Consider the following 13,381-nt stretch of genomic DNA (forward strand, 5'->3'; position numbering starts at 1 on the left):
TTATTAGTTTTTGATAGCCTCTTTCATTATTCATAAAGGGTAGCCACACAATTTGATGAAAAAAAGCAGTACAATGAAGCCTTATTTTGCGTGGCTGGCATCTTTCGTCCAGACTCCTGTCTGGTGCATTTTTTTTAAAGAAGGTCCAAGCCTGCGAGGAGCTGAGGACCTCTGCCCCGTCCTGCTGCTTGCAGCGTTCCTCTCCTGCCTGCTCCAGGGCTGGGAGGAAGCCCTCTACCTCCTCACGTCTACCTCCTCACCTCTACCTGCTCCCCTTCCACCACCTCACCTCCAGCCGCTCACCTCCACCTCAGCTCCACCTCCTCACCATCACCTTCAGCACCTCAGCACGCCATACACTGTGATGTAGTTAGGGGTCAAGTAATAAGTTTCTCCCAACAGAACTGGAAGCCAGGGCAGAAGGATACCTTCTCAGATGAGATTTCAAAGAGATGATAAGAAGGATTGAGGAGGTGGAGAGAAAGACAAGGGAAAGTGGTTGCAGGTGATTGTGGTTGCAGGTTTCCTTTTGAAGCCCCCGAGGCTCAGAAGAAATGAGGGTATCTGCGGTACTGAGGGCAGTGTCTCCTTGCATGTCATGGGTCTGGCAGCAGCGAGCACCTTGTGCTTTGTGGGAAGGTGTAAAACCCCACAAGAAGCAGATTGGTGGAAGCTTTCATATGTTCAGACTCCTCCTCATCTTTGTGTTGCCTACTTAAATCATGAGGTGTAAGGCTTAGTATATTCCCAAAGGTTTCATGTTGCTGTCTGTATTCCTAACTGGGTATTTTCTTGTTATCAATATACCCACAAAGTACTCTGGACTGATTGGTAGGTATTTGGTCTCAGCAAGGTTTTGTCTCAGTGATCTCCATCTAAATAACACAGGTTCTGTGTGTGTGTGTGTGTCCTTTTATCGCTCTTGAATTTGACACATTTTGCCTTCCTCCACTATCTGCTTGTGTTATATTTTTGACTCATGGTGCCCTTTGCTCAAGTTGCATTGGTTTGATGACTATTAAAACTTGGAATATCTTTTGTACGCTTTAAATCCTCCCTTTGTCTGCCCAGGATACAAGCTGAATTTGGTGTTTTAACATGTCTGACTCCTTATTTAATTGCACACATTTTATGTGATAGCAACCCTTCGCTAAGATTGTCTGCTTCAAATCTGAAATACAAAATGGGCCTCAGCAAATTATAGTGAATTTCTATGCTGATATTGTAGATCAGTGTGACGCTTGCTTATCTCTGAAGAGCCTGGCTCTTGAAAAACACAGTAGTCCGGTGTAGGATTATTGACCAATTTCTTTTCGTTTCCAGCTGAGCTGCCAGGATCATCTGCAATCAAGCTTTCCTCCTTGCGTGATCTCCCAGCTCAGCTGCAGGAATTGTACCAGCAGGGCTTCGCCTTGGCTGCTGTCCACCCGTTCGTGCAACCAACTGATGAAAAAGTGAAGACTCCCCAGGAACAAATCTTCAGGGCTGTGCTGATCAAGAAAACAGAAAGGTAAAGCACTTCCAGTGAACTGGGATAAAAATAGACAATGTGATTTCCTGCGGAGTTTTGACCTACATCAGGAAATTATAGCAGAGTTTACTGTGCAAGACTTGATTTTTTTTTTTTTGTAGGCTTGAATAGGCTTAACATGTTCGTCGTGTTTACAGTTCAGCTGTAGTTTGGCAGACGATTCAGAGAATAAGCTGAAGTACTCTCTGTATTTGGGGATGTGTTGTCATGAAGGGCAAACAAGCAAACCTTATGCCTGACAATTTGTAAGGGTGGTCTAGCTGGAACCCTTTAACAATTAAATTAAGACGAGTGAAATGTTTGCTTAGAAAAGGCATGTTTTGTGTTTAGACAGTTATACTTAGTACAACTGATTTGAGCACTACAGTGCTAATGCTTTTAAAATTTATCTGTAGAATTTAGTCCTCTTTTTCTTGTAAACGATACAGGTTCTTTTAATTTTTGAAACAGTACAAACTCTTTAAATAAGATGATGAGTCTCTCTGCTTTGTTCAGTGTCCTAAAATATATTAAGAGTATTTTACATAATCAAAGTCTGGAAATGAATAAACAAGCAGAAATACTGTTCTTTTAAGTTTTAATCTGATTTAAAAAATCAACAGAATACAGAGGTAAGAAGTCCAAGCAGAAATTAAAATAGGATTGTTTTAAACATATATTGTGTTTTTGAATTAAGAATTCAGAGATTAAATGTTACAGAACCTGACCTCTCAGAACTCTGCAGCCTCTTGTGCTGCTGAAGCCAATCTGTGCAGCATCGGTTGTGCTCCCCATTTCCCCTTTTTGCAGTGGCCCTTACAAGAATTTGGGGGATAATTCAGCCTTCCTTTTCTGGTTTTTGCATCTCTCTCTCTGCTGATGCTTCAAAGAAAGGGTTTAACTGTTTTGGGCAGAGTAAAACCATCCTCCACTTTCCTACAGCTCGGTAGCAACTGCAGCTGGGGTAGACTTTAGTCTGTGACCTAAGGAATGAAGTTCTTCATTTCAATACCAAATCTTTTTAGGCAGTAGGTAGTTCGGGCAAAATAATACTAAATACAACATTAGCTCTCAATTTACCTTGACTTGCTCTTGATTGTATAAATATAGAACTTCAAGCTGACTTGCTTGATACTGGTTGGTTGAAGACTTTCCAGTTGTATAGTTAAAGCATAAAATGTCTGGCTAAAGCGTGAACTTCTTAAGTAACGCTGGGATTCACTTACTTGTTTCTTGGACCTCATTTTCCCTGCTTGCAAACTCTCTATTGCAACTAATGAAAGCATTTTCATGCATATGCATTTGCCAAGTTAAGTAAGAGCGTAAGCACTTTGGCTGGGGTGAGCTTGGAGGGCTCAGCATCTTCCAGGAGGGAGCTGCAAAGATGTGTCAGGAGCAGCAGCACCTCCTGGCTGCGAGAGCCCAGGTCGCCTCCTCTCCGAGCAGCGAGCTCAGGGTGCCGCTCTCTGGCCCCGTACCCAGTTTTTTCCAGCTGTGCAGAATGAATATGAAATAGTTCAGGATCATAATTGCCTCCTCACTCGCATGGGTGCCAGTGTTTCACACGTACTTCAGACAGCTGTAAATGACTTTTCAAAATTAAAGACAGTAGAGAGTCTTGAACCAATTAGATTTCCTTTGACACTCGCACTGCCTTTCTCTTGTTCTCCTGTCTGTCATTTCCGAATGCCTAGGGAGGTGGAGCTGGTGCAGCAAGGGAAAAACAGGCAAATAGCAGGAGGGGAAATGACAGTTGGGTGTTCCTTGTAGTGGTGAGTTTGGCCAAGGCTATGACATAGTGCAAGCACAGGGTGCAGTGACTCGTTGACTTACCAAGCAGAGTGAAGAGAGGTGGCGATTGCACGGATTTCACATGGCCTTGGCTGTGCGGAGCGCGCTTGTGTGAGAGCATTTGGTGTACCAAGAGGCAGAGCTGGATGCCTGCAGTAGCCTGTCTACTTTAATCAGAGTTATACCCTTGTATGTCAGTTTTATGTTTTAAAGTGAATCCTGTTGACTTGCATTTTGAAGGTTTAATGGTAGCCTTGCCCATCTATAGGCAAGACAGGCTATGGAGTTACAGGCTGCAGCAGACAGAGTGTGTTGGGATCTATGTGCTGCTGCCCCTGTGTGATTCGTGGTTCCTTGTTTTGTCCAAGAAAAAAATGGTCATTAGGCAATGTTATACATTAATATTTGTGAATAAAAATACCTATTGCATCTTCAATTTAGCCATTTTCCGGGAGTTATAAAATACTCCATATGAGTTTGCATTGTATTTTTTTTCTTCTTTTAAAGTCACTGGGATAATTTATGTCTAATCTATACTGATATCTCTATGCCTTCATTGTGTTCACTGGCTATTCATTGCTGGTAAGTAAGGAAGTAAGACTCATTCCCACTATACAATATTTAAGAAAACACATTCCTAACATATATGGAAACCATAAATATTGAAAGGCAAGATTTGTCAATTAAAAATGTTACAGAGAATATAAAAGCTAAGGGCATTCTTTTCAACTTTTAAATCAATGGCAAAATAATTAGCACTGCAAAAAGTGTCATGGGCAATTGAAGGAAAGGAAGTAAATATATGTGTTTTATTCTTTAGAAGTACTGGGCATGAAGGTAGTATAGCAAGTAGCTGAAGAACTTATCTGTAGTTCTTGATAAATTTAATATGATAATTATAACTTTTTTTTTATTTCTGTAGTGTGTCATGGACACTAATCAATTGATTGGTTTGGGACTTGAATATAATAGATCAGGATAAAGGAATAATAATTTTAATACTCTTGTGAATGTGCTCTCTTTTGTGTTCTCTCATTCTCCCTCACACTCTCTCTGTTCAATTTCAATCAAAATTTTAATTAAAAAGCAATTGACTGCCCCCTTCAAGCAGCATTTATTTATTTTATTTTGTTTTCTCGCATGGTTTTGCTGACTGTACTGAGTTCTGAGACACCCGGGGGTCTCAGAGAGGCGCTTTTATAGAGAGATGTGCAAGGAAGCATTGCCAAGCCCGGGTTTTGACAGGGTTTTTGCTGAGTGTGGGGAAGGCTCCAAGTGCGAAGTGTCGCCCGTGGCCTGCTGGTTCGCACTGATTCACACTTGCGACAAGTTGGTTCACACTGATTTACACTCGAAGAATCTCAGCAAAAGGGATGTAGGAGGATTCGGGGAAGTGAGAGCTTACAATAGTGTGTTCCTCTTGGCAAAGGGAGAGAGGGGAGTCAATTCATTTGGAAGATTCCAGATAACCAGAAGTAAGGGTAGTAGCACACATGTCCCCTTTGTCCCCCCAAGGAACAGAAAGATCACTCATTCTTCCTGTGCGTAATAACCTTTTTTTTTTCCACACTTTATTTCCATCCTCTCTAATTTTGAATCTCAGGATCTCTGCCGAGGTGTCTTTGGCACGTTGCTATTTCAGACAGTCTATGGCTATTGCAGAGAAATCCCAAAGTCAGCCCCAAAACAGAACTGTGCCAAATGCAGGGCACTGAGCTGCTTTAATCCTCCATCTCCCAGCTCCCTTCAGTGCGACTCCCCTGGCCACTGTCTTAAAACTTCAGAATTCAGTGTTAATTCTGATGTTTGCCCTTGCCTTTCTGAATACTGTGCCCCAGAAAGCAAGCCACATTCTCTCCCACTGGGAAAGATAAGTGCTCCAGGCTCACAAACTCTCTGTTTACAGTAAGTCTTGTGTATTTGCAGATGCTTTATTTTACAAGAGCATAAAGAGCATACAATAAATTGGATTCCAGAGGACTATTTCTCCCCATGGTTCCATATCTCTCTTAAGATACATACATCCTTTTACAGGTTTTGCCTCCAGTCAGTAAAGCGATCACCAAGGAAACATTGCCATCCATGTTAGACCTCGTAACAGGACTTAAGAATAACGTTTTTAGAGTAGACTTCTATTTTTATAGCCAACAACTTTGCAGCTGTTCTCCCTCACTGTAAAATAATGAGGTGTCAGGTGTTTAGTGATATACTTTATGAGATGATTCCGATCCTATTTTTATAATTTCCCCATATCCATTAATCGTTACGAAATGCAAGCTTTCATTACTTGGCCAAAAATAATTTTATTTATCTGAAAAGGAATTTGACAGACTGAGTTCAAAAGTTCAGTAGCAAAACAGGATTTTTACTTTTTTTTTTTTTTTTTTTCTGTTAGGCACTTCCAATTCCAAAAATGACACCTTCTGAGATAAGTCCCCATGTCTTCTATGTCACTTAAAGTCTATTTTCTACAACAGACTGGAAAATTTAAAGTAGTATCATTTAAATGTAAATGCACAAGATTGAAATGACTTATGCGTGAAATGAATAAAACAAGACAGTAGTCATTGTGTTGCTTCTTTTATGTTAGGATCGCATTTCCACTTGTCAGTGTCCACTTGGTATTTGTTTAATTACGTTGACAGTATTGTAGAAAATGTTTGTGATAGGAGAGCTGAAGGTTTGGAGTTGGGGCAGGTAAGCAAGGGGAAATCTTGATTTTTCATGTCTGGAAGACCAGCTCTTTCATGCCCTCTCTTCCACTTGTACCAAACTCTCTTTCTAATAGTAATGAGCAGATTGTTTTTCGTGAAGGAAGGAAAATGATGTTATTTCGAGGAATATACAAATAGCCATCATTACATTAAGGTGAAACAGCATTTTACATTATGAAAGCAGGTGTTGGTCCTCTAACATGTAGATTTACATAATGGATGACTTTTATTAGCATTTGCATATTAGGAAATTTGTCATTCTGAAGGTAAAGGAAAATGTTTCTAGAAACATTTAGACAGTTATCAAATTTCTGATTCTAAACTGTTTCAGAAACACGTTAGCCTAGAAAACACTTTCTTGATAGCTGCTTGAGATGGGCCTATTTGCTCTGACTGTATGTAGAATTTAGTTGATAGCGCCCCGAGCCACGATGAATGTTTTCATCTGGCAAGCCCACCCTTGAGTTTCTGTGGAAATTTCCTCATTTTTCCATGGAGAAATTATCCGTGCCACGTTTAAGTTTCAAAGGCACGTGACACACGTGCAGTGACCTCGGCACGCGCACCCACATTGACCCATATTGTCCCCTACTCTGGTGTCACCTGCTTGCTTGACAAGGATGCGCAACTCTTGCCTCCTCCAGCTCATGGATAGCGATGCTGCCCATGGCAGGTCCCACAAGCCGTCTCTGGGGAACTCCTGCTTGCTCCTGGCCTCCAGGCTGAGCACGACCCATCAACCACAGCCTTTGCCCCCAACCATGCAACTAGCTTTTTACCCTAGGTGTTTACCCTAAACTGTTTCAAAAGAGTACAGGCTGGCAAAACTTCTCAGTGATCTCCAGCAGTGCTCCCGAGCTGGCCTGAGTTGGAGAAAACAGATATATTGCATTGCATATGATGTATTTTTAACTTAATGTATACGCTTGTCCACTTTGTGTATTTGGTTTTCATGTCAGACTTAAGCTGGAGGATGAACATCAGAATCAAACACATTTTGTGTGCATGCGTGGTACATGTTGTTGCTTTCAGCAGGCTTGTTTCTGCTTGCTGGAAGAATAATATTTATTCCATACCTGAGAATCAACAGATATCTTCTGTTAGCTCAAGGGACAATGGCCAGAGTTTTTAAACTTGTTGTTTGTTTCAAGTTCAAAGAAATACATATTTCCTCACAACAGCTTTTGACGTTGACCCAAAATAAATGTTCTTTCATCAGCGTTCTCAAAATTATAAATATTGCACATTAAAAGAAGCCTGTGTATCCACGCATGCCTAAATTTTTCTAAAGAAAGGTCTTAGCATATAAAGTTAACGAATCAGTGAATTTTGAAAATCTATGTATTTGTTGGGTAGGCATCTTAAAATTTGTGGAGTCTTTAGTGCTTGGTTCTTGGATTTCGATTAACAGAGTTTTGCCAGTTTTTCTAACCTAGAATTACGCATATACCAATGTGCGTGGTTATGTTAAGCCTCTTGATGTGTGTTTATTTTTACTTAATATAGATCAGTTGATTATACATGTACAGGATTTTTTTTTTTTTTGAAACAGAAGCTTTTCTGTTATTAAATTCTGCGTGATGGAAAACATTTTCTCAGAACTACAATTCTAACATAATTTTAATCAAATAATCATTAGAGTGTATCCTCAGTTTACAAGTGTTGTTTTGGCATTTAGAATTCACGAATATGGAGAACTTGGAAAACGAAGGCTATATATTGGCTTCCTTTTTCCTTCCTCTGTCTGAAAAGGATTAGAATTCCAGTTTGTTGGACGACACTAAGCTGCCGGCTTGAAGAGCTAACGGCCAAGTTACTGGTGCTCTGCAGCTGGTAATGGTTTATCTACCATGAAATGGTGCTTAACTGCAAGCAGCTGTACAGGAAATGACAACCTACTGCAACAACAGTCGTAAAGTATTTTTGGCCAGTGGACTTCCAATTATAAGCGATAATCTTTTTTTGTGTGTGTGTGTGTGTGTATTTCCTTCTTCTTTAGGGGTGCTATAGGTCCCAGTTAAGATCCAAGACGGTTGATTTTTTTAAGGCAGTTGTCCTCAGCCCTTTGTGTATAAGTGACGTTTTAGGGTCCTTGCTCCAGATGGTGCTAGGGTGGCATGACTGACCTCTCAGATACTTGCCATTCCAGACTGAAGACTGTTGTGTTTCCAGTGACAGAAACCCCTTTTTCCATAAAATCGGTAAAGGAGAACAAATAACAAGATGTACAAAAGGAAAAAAAAATACTGGAGGTCCAGGGAGTAAGAGGTACAGTGAAAACTCCTCCAAGGCGCCTGTGCTTAGCCAGAGGTTATCCCCTCCTGGGGCCATGGATTGGCCTCAGGAGCACCATGAAACCCATTTTAAGGAGCCCGAGCCCAGGTTTTCACATACGAGCCGTCTTATTAGTCCTAGGTTCTAGGCAGTACGTGGCATCGCTGTACCCAGGTGTGCTTCTTTCAAAGTGGAGCCATTTTTAATTAACTCAGGGATTTTTTTTTATTAGGGGAATGAAGGCAATAAAATCCAGTGTTTGGAGACACGGAAGGCTCAGTTTTGCAATCTAGGGTAAATCAAAACCCCAGGAGATACTTTATTGCTAAGTGTACATGGAGGAGAGAAGGAAAACCTTTCAAATTATTGAGACTTATATAAGCTAATCTCAGCATTTCTCTTCCTATTGAGAAATATTTTGTGATAGGAAGATGGAAATGAATTTTAATTAAAACCACTGCTTTAATTTTGAAGTTTTTTACACATTGAACACCCAGGAGCTTCTTGTGCTACAAAGTAATTGAGAGACTCCAACATGTAGATTATTTCATATATGATCAACATCAGTCCTTCATCAGAAGAAAATAAGGGTGTACAGGGACTACAGAACAAGACTGAAATCGGGAGACCTGCAGGAGACTTGGCTTTTACCTCCTCCTTTTACATGTGTGATCATGGTAAATGTGCCTCATCTTGGGGTCTTAATTCACTATCTCTGATGAAAGTAGACCTTAAATTTAAATTTACAAAACCAATAATGTAGTAATGTCTACTCATTTTAGGACTTACCTGTACCTAATGTAGCTACTTCTAATATAGATATGCTCATAATACTCAAAAAGTATAATGAGAAAGTTTTAAGATATTTATGGAAAGCTTTATGATTCTTAAATGAAAAGCACTATGTGTTACACACTGAGGCTGGAAAGAATTTCTTGCCCACCTGGATTAGCTCAGAAAATTATTTTTGTGGTCTATGAAATCTAATACAATTTACTACTTTTACATGGAAAGCTATGGCTTTTGTTTTGTTTGTTTTTGACAGAAGGCTCTGAGTTTTTCCTAAAGAGATAAAAACTAACAATGTAGACAAAGACCTGCATATATGAAAAAGAAATTAACGTATACGAACATATTTTACTTGAAAGCATGGAAAAAAACCCAGCTTTTGGTAATATACGGTAGTTCTATTTGAGGCTAACTCAAGTCTTTATGGCCTTTAGCAAGATCTGGTATGCATGTTCTATAAAATAATGTTCTTAGCAGACTGCGCTGGTATTTGAAAATTACTTTCATGAGCTGAGACCAGAGGTAGCCCTCAGACTCTTACAGGAAGAATTCACTATCTTCTGTTCTCTTAAATATTTACAAGGAGCAGAAACATTTCAAGTTAAGTGCTTGTTAAAGGGGCGAAAATAAACAGGTCGTTTTAACTAGTTCCAGTGAGAATTACTGTATTTTTATGCATCCAAACTGTATCTCAGATAACTCATTCCTTGGAAAGAATCTGAAGTTGGAAGTAGATCTTCAGATAAACTGCACAAAATCAAGAGTCCAGGGAGCTGTTGAGGTGAAGGAATGGGGTTGGGAAAGAGTGGTTCAACGTCCCTCTTACCAGTATTTGTGTATCAGTCTTAGCAATGGAGCTTGGAAAGAGTTTGTTTAAACAGATTAGCAATGTTTTTGGAAATGTTACTTGTTGTTCTTTTGCAGCAATTAAAATATTAAGATTTTATATTTGCCACAAAAGTATTTTAAAACAGTGTCATTTGCATGGGAGCTGTGCCTGACCGCTATGTGAAGAAGGTTCCAGGAAGAATTTTGCCTCTGGATATGTTCCATTTTTCTCGTTAATGGGCCTCCCTTTAAATAAACATGGATAATTTTGGATAACTTAGCACATACTTCAGTTTTGTGACTTGATGTTGTAACTTTGAATCTAAGTAGCATTATATCTTTGACTCTAAGCAGTGTTATATCAACATGTCTGGGAGTCTGTCTTCCTCAGGCAACCTGAGTTGGGTTTCCCAGTGAAGGAGCTGAGTGAAGCATCCGTGGAAGGCCCTGGGAGATCTTCAGTCCTCATGATTTTAAAGACTTAGGTGTTGTCTCTGAAAAATAAAAACGCTTGGTGTGTAATAATCAAACAGCTGAGGCACTAGAGAACTGTTTGCTTAATTTGACGTCGTATGGACTTTGCATTGCAATATAAAGTATGTGTTTCGACTTTTTTTTGACTGGTAGAGCATTGTATAGCCTTAGCTCATGTTTGTTCCTATGTGGAAGATGGTTAGATAACCTCAGGGGTGTACTTTCAATTAGTATTACTCAGTTTTTAGGGAAAAAATCAGCTATAACACTAGGTAATGTAGCAGGGAGGCTTTAAGTGTGTTTTCACCTTATTGAAGAGTAATCTGTGATGGAAGTTCTGCACAGAATACATTATCACATCCAGTATTTTATATAGAAGATAAAATTTTATTCTACAATCTTTATTTATGTTTTTAATCTAGATTTTATCTAGAAGAGCCTGCAGCTCATGTGCTGTCCCTCATAATTTTTTTTTTCTCTGCAAAAGCTTGGGTTTTTTTGGTTAAATAAAGCTCTGTACTCCCTATTAGAGAGGTTGCCATGGGATACTGTTTGACCCTCAGTAATGATGTAGGTAAAACCTAGAAAGCTGTTTGGAAAGTTTCCATGCACAGCATGTTTTGTTAAGATTCGCTAGTCAGCCTCTAGAAAAAAAAAGAACCACAAATTGTGAGAAGAAGCTAAAAAGCAGGGGAGAAAAAGTAATGTAGAAATCTGGCCTTGGTGTTCCTGGACCATTCTCAGTCTGCAGAACAGTGCTGCGTGTCCCACAAGAGATGTGAGAAACCACGTGGCGCTACTGCCTGTCTGCAGGCGGGGGGATCAAGTCCAAAAGCTGCCGCCATGTGAGAGCTGTAGCCTGTCTCGGCGGCGTGGCCTAGGAAGCCGCCGCCATGTGAGAGCCGTAGCCGGTCCCCGCGGCCCGGCCTAGGAAGCCACCACCATGTGAGAGCCGTAGCCGGTCCCTGCAGCGCGGCCTAGGAAGCCGCCGCCATGTGAGAGCCGTAGCCGGTCCCTGCAGCGCGGCCTAGGAAGCCGCCGCGGTGTAAGAGCCCCAGCAGGGCTGAGGAAACGAGCTGCTCGGCAGCCCACGCACCGCGGCTGCCCCTGAGCAACGGCTCGTGTCGTGCTCGGGAAAGCCCCTGGCACCGTCGGCGGCTGGCACACGTAGCGCGTGTCACGCCATCTCCCTGCTCAGAAGAGTCCGTTTCTGGCTCCAAAATGCTTTTGCTAGAAAGGATTGCAAAACCTCGCTCTGTTGCTTTGCTGCTTCCTCGGCTGAGTCTCGGTTCACACTTAGGTTTTGCACCTTTTTCCTGCCTGGCATCTACTCCATACATGAAGTGACTGCTGTCCAGAATTGGTGCTTTATTGAATGAGGCCTTTTCATGCTCTGTATAGAATGCTAATATAACTACTTCATTACTTTCCCCAAGAATTATAGGCTAACATTTCCTTTTCACACTTTCCTCTATGTGTTTTCCTAAGGAACTCATAAGACAAATGGTTCTCTAGATTTCCCACATTGATCAAGAACAGTAATTTCCTTGCGTGGGAGCCTGGAGGGGGTTAAAACTGCCTTCTGTAGCACTGCTTGCAGTGTAAGTCAGTGGAGTGTTTCTCAAAATCACCCAGGATAACTTCCAAACTTGCCTGCGGCCATGTTTTGGCCAATATCATACTTTCACGGCACTTTTCTTTGCTCACCAATCCATATGACAGATGCCATATGCTTTTAATTAGTTCAGGAGCTAGTGTCTTCTAAAAGGGAAAGAATTGTAGACACTTTGTGTTTCTCAGCAGTAAAGGATGAGGTAAGACTGAAGGATTGATTGCATAGATAAGCCCCCAATTTTTAAACGTTGGTCTCTGAATGATGTTGGATGAGAGTATTTCTTTAGTTACTACCCCTAGAGGTCATTCTACATCTTGTAGGTTAGTCACTTCTATCCCTTAGAATGGAATAAGAGTATAAGAATGGAATACATGGAATAGTGTATAAGAAAGCAGGTGGTTTGGGCTGCTCTGATGGGCATCTCGCAGCTGGTTGTATTAGATCCTACTTTCCCCATGTTCTGAGGTTCAGGTACTGTGCATTTCCACACTGTTGGCTGTAAATGATGGATAGACAAAATGTGCTTTGGAAAAATAAAGAAATTTGGGAGTCCCTGTGGTATTGCACAGCAGTCACAGATGTGATTTCCTTCCCTGGGAAATCGGTGAGACACTGTGGTTGTCAGAACTGTTTCAAAGGACTGAATGTGATGGAACCAAAATGGTGTTTGAACGTGAGAAATTTTTATTAAAAAAAGATTCCTAGATATCCAATTTTAACAAGAGAAATTGTTGTCTTTTTGTTCTGTCTCTTCAGATCTCCAAAAGGTGATGTCCCTAGTGAAGGATATATCTTGGAGGTAGAGTGCTGCTCCTCTTTAAATCAACTTTCAGACAAAAAGGATATACCTGATTTTATTAAGAAAGTGAGTAAAAAAAAAACCCTAGAAAATATGTTATGCTTTTATTTGCACTATAATTACTGCTGCTAGCTTTGTCAATCTGTCAATGGGAATACATGAACATCTTGTGTACTTGGAAATTGGTGTTCTTTTGTGAATTTGTGTGTCTGAATAGCAATTATGCTTACCAGAGAAACAAATTATTAATCATATTATTATAGGGAAATTGTTAGCAGTATCACCAGAGAGTAACCTATCACAGATGATAATGAACTAATTTATCAGTGTTGAAGACAGTTCTGTAACAGTGTACACATTTTAAGCTGAAGCAATGTTTAGTATTTCCATTTTAGTGTCAAAATATCCTGTGGGTTAAAATTCTTATTAACTCCCAGAATCCCCCAGGTTATCTGGGTTTGGTTTCAGCATCACCTGAAATTAGCAATTAGAGATGGTACTTTCGAACTAAAGCTCTTTTTCCATCCAAAATGGGGTTGATTTCAACAAACTTATATATGTTGGAGAATTTGAAGATAACCCTGAAA

The 13,381-nt window shown here is 40.4% G+C and overlaps 1 protein-coding gene across 1 annotated transcript in view; it reads left to right on the top strand.

The window, feature by feature from the left end:
* Nucleotides 1-13,381, top strand: part of RFTN1 (raftlin, lipid raft linker 1) — a 78,025-nt gene that overhangs the window by 28,085 nt on the left and 36,559 nt on the right. Inside the window, exons 2-3 of the mRNA XM_088521225.1 lie at nucleotides 1,324-1,510; nucleotides 12,752-12,860. Of these exons, the coding sequence (XP_088377351.1) occupies nucleotides 1,324-1,510; nucleotides 12,752-12,860 (296 nt within the window). The remainder of the gene's footprint in view (nucleotides 1-1,323; nucleotides 1,511-12,751; nucleotides 12,861-13,381) is intronic.

This window comes from Tinamus guttatus, unplaced genomic scaffold (assembly GCF_059628265.1).
Source record: "Tinamus guttatus ecotype Peru unplaced genomic scaffold, ASM5962826v1 Tinamus_guttatus_pri_ptg000115l, whole genome shotgun sequence".
Classification (NCBI taxonomy): domain Eukaryota; kingdom Metazoa; phylum Chordata; class Aves; order Tinamiformes; family Tinamidae; genus Tinamus; species Tinamus guttatus.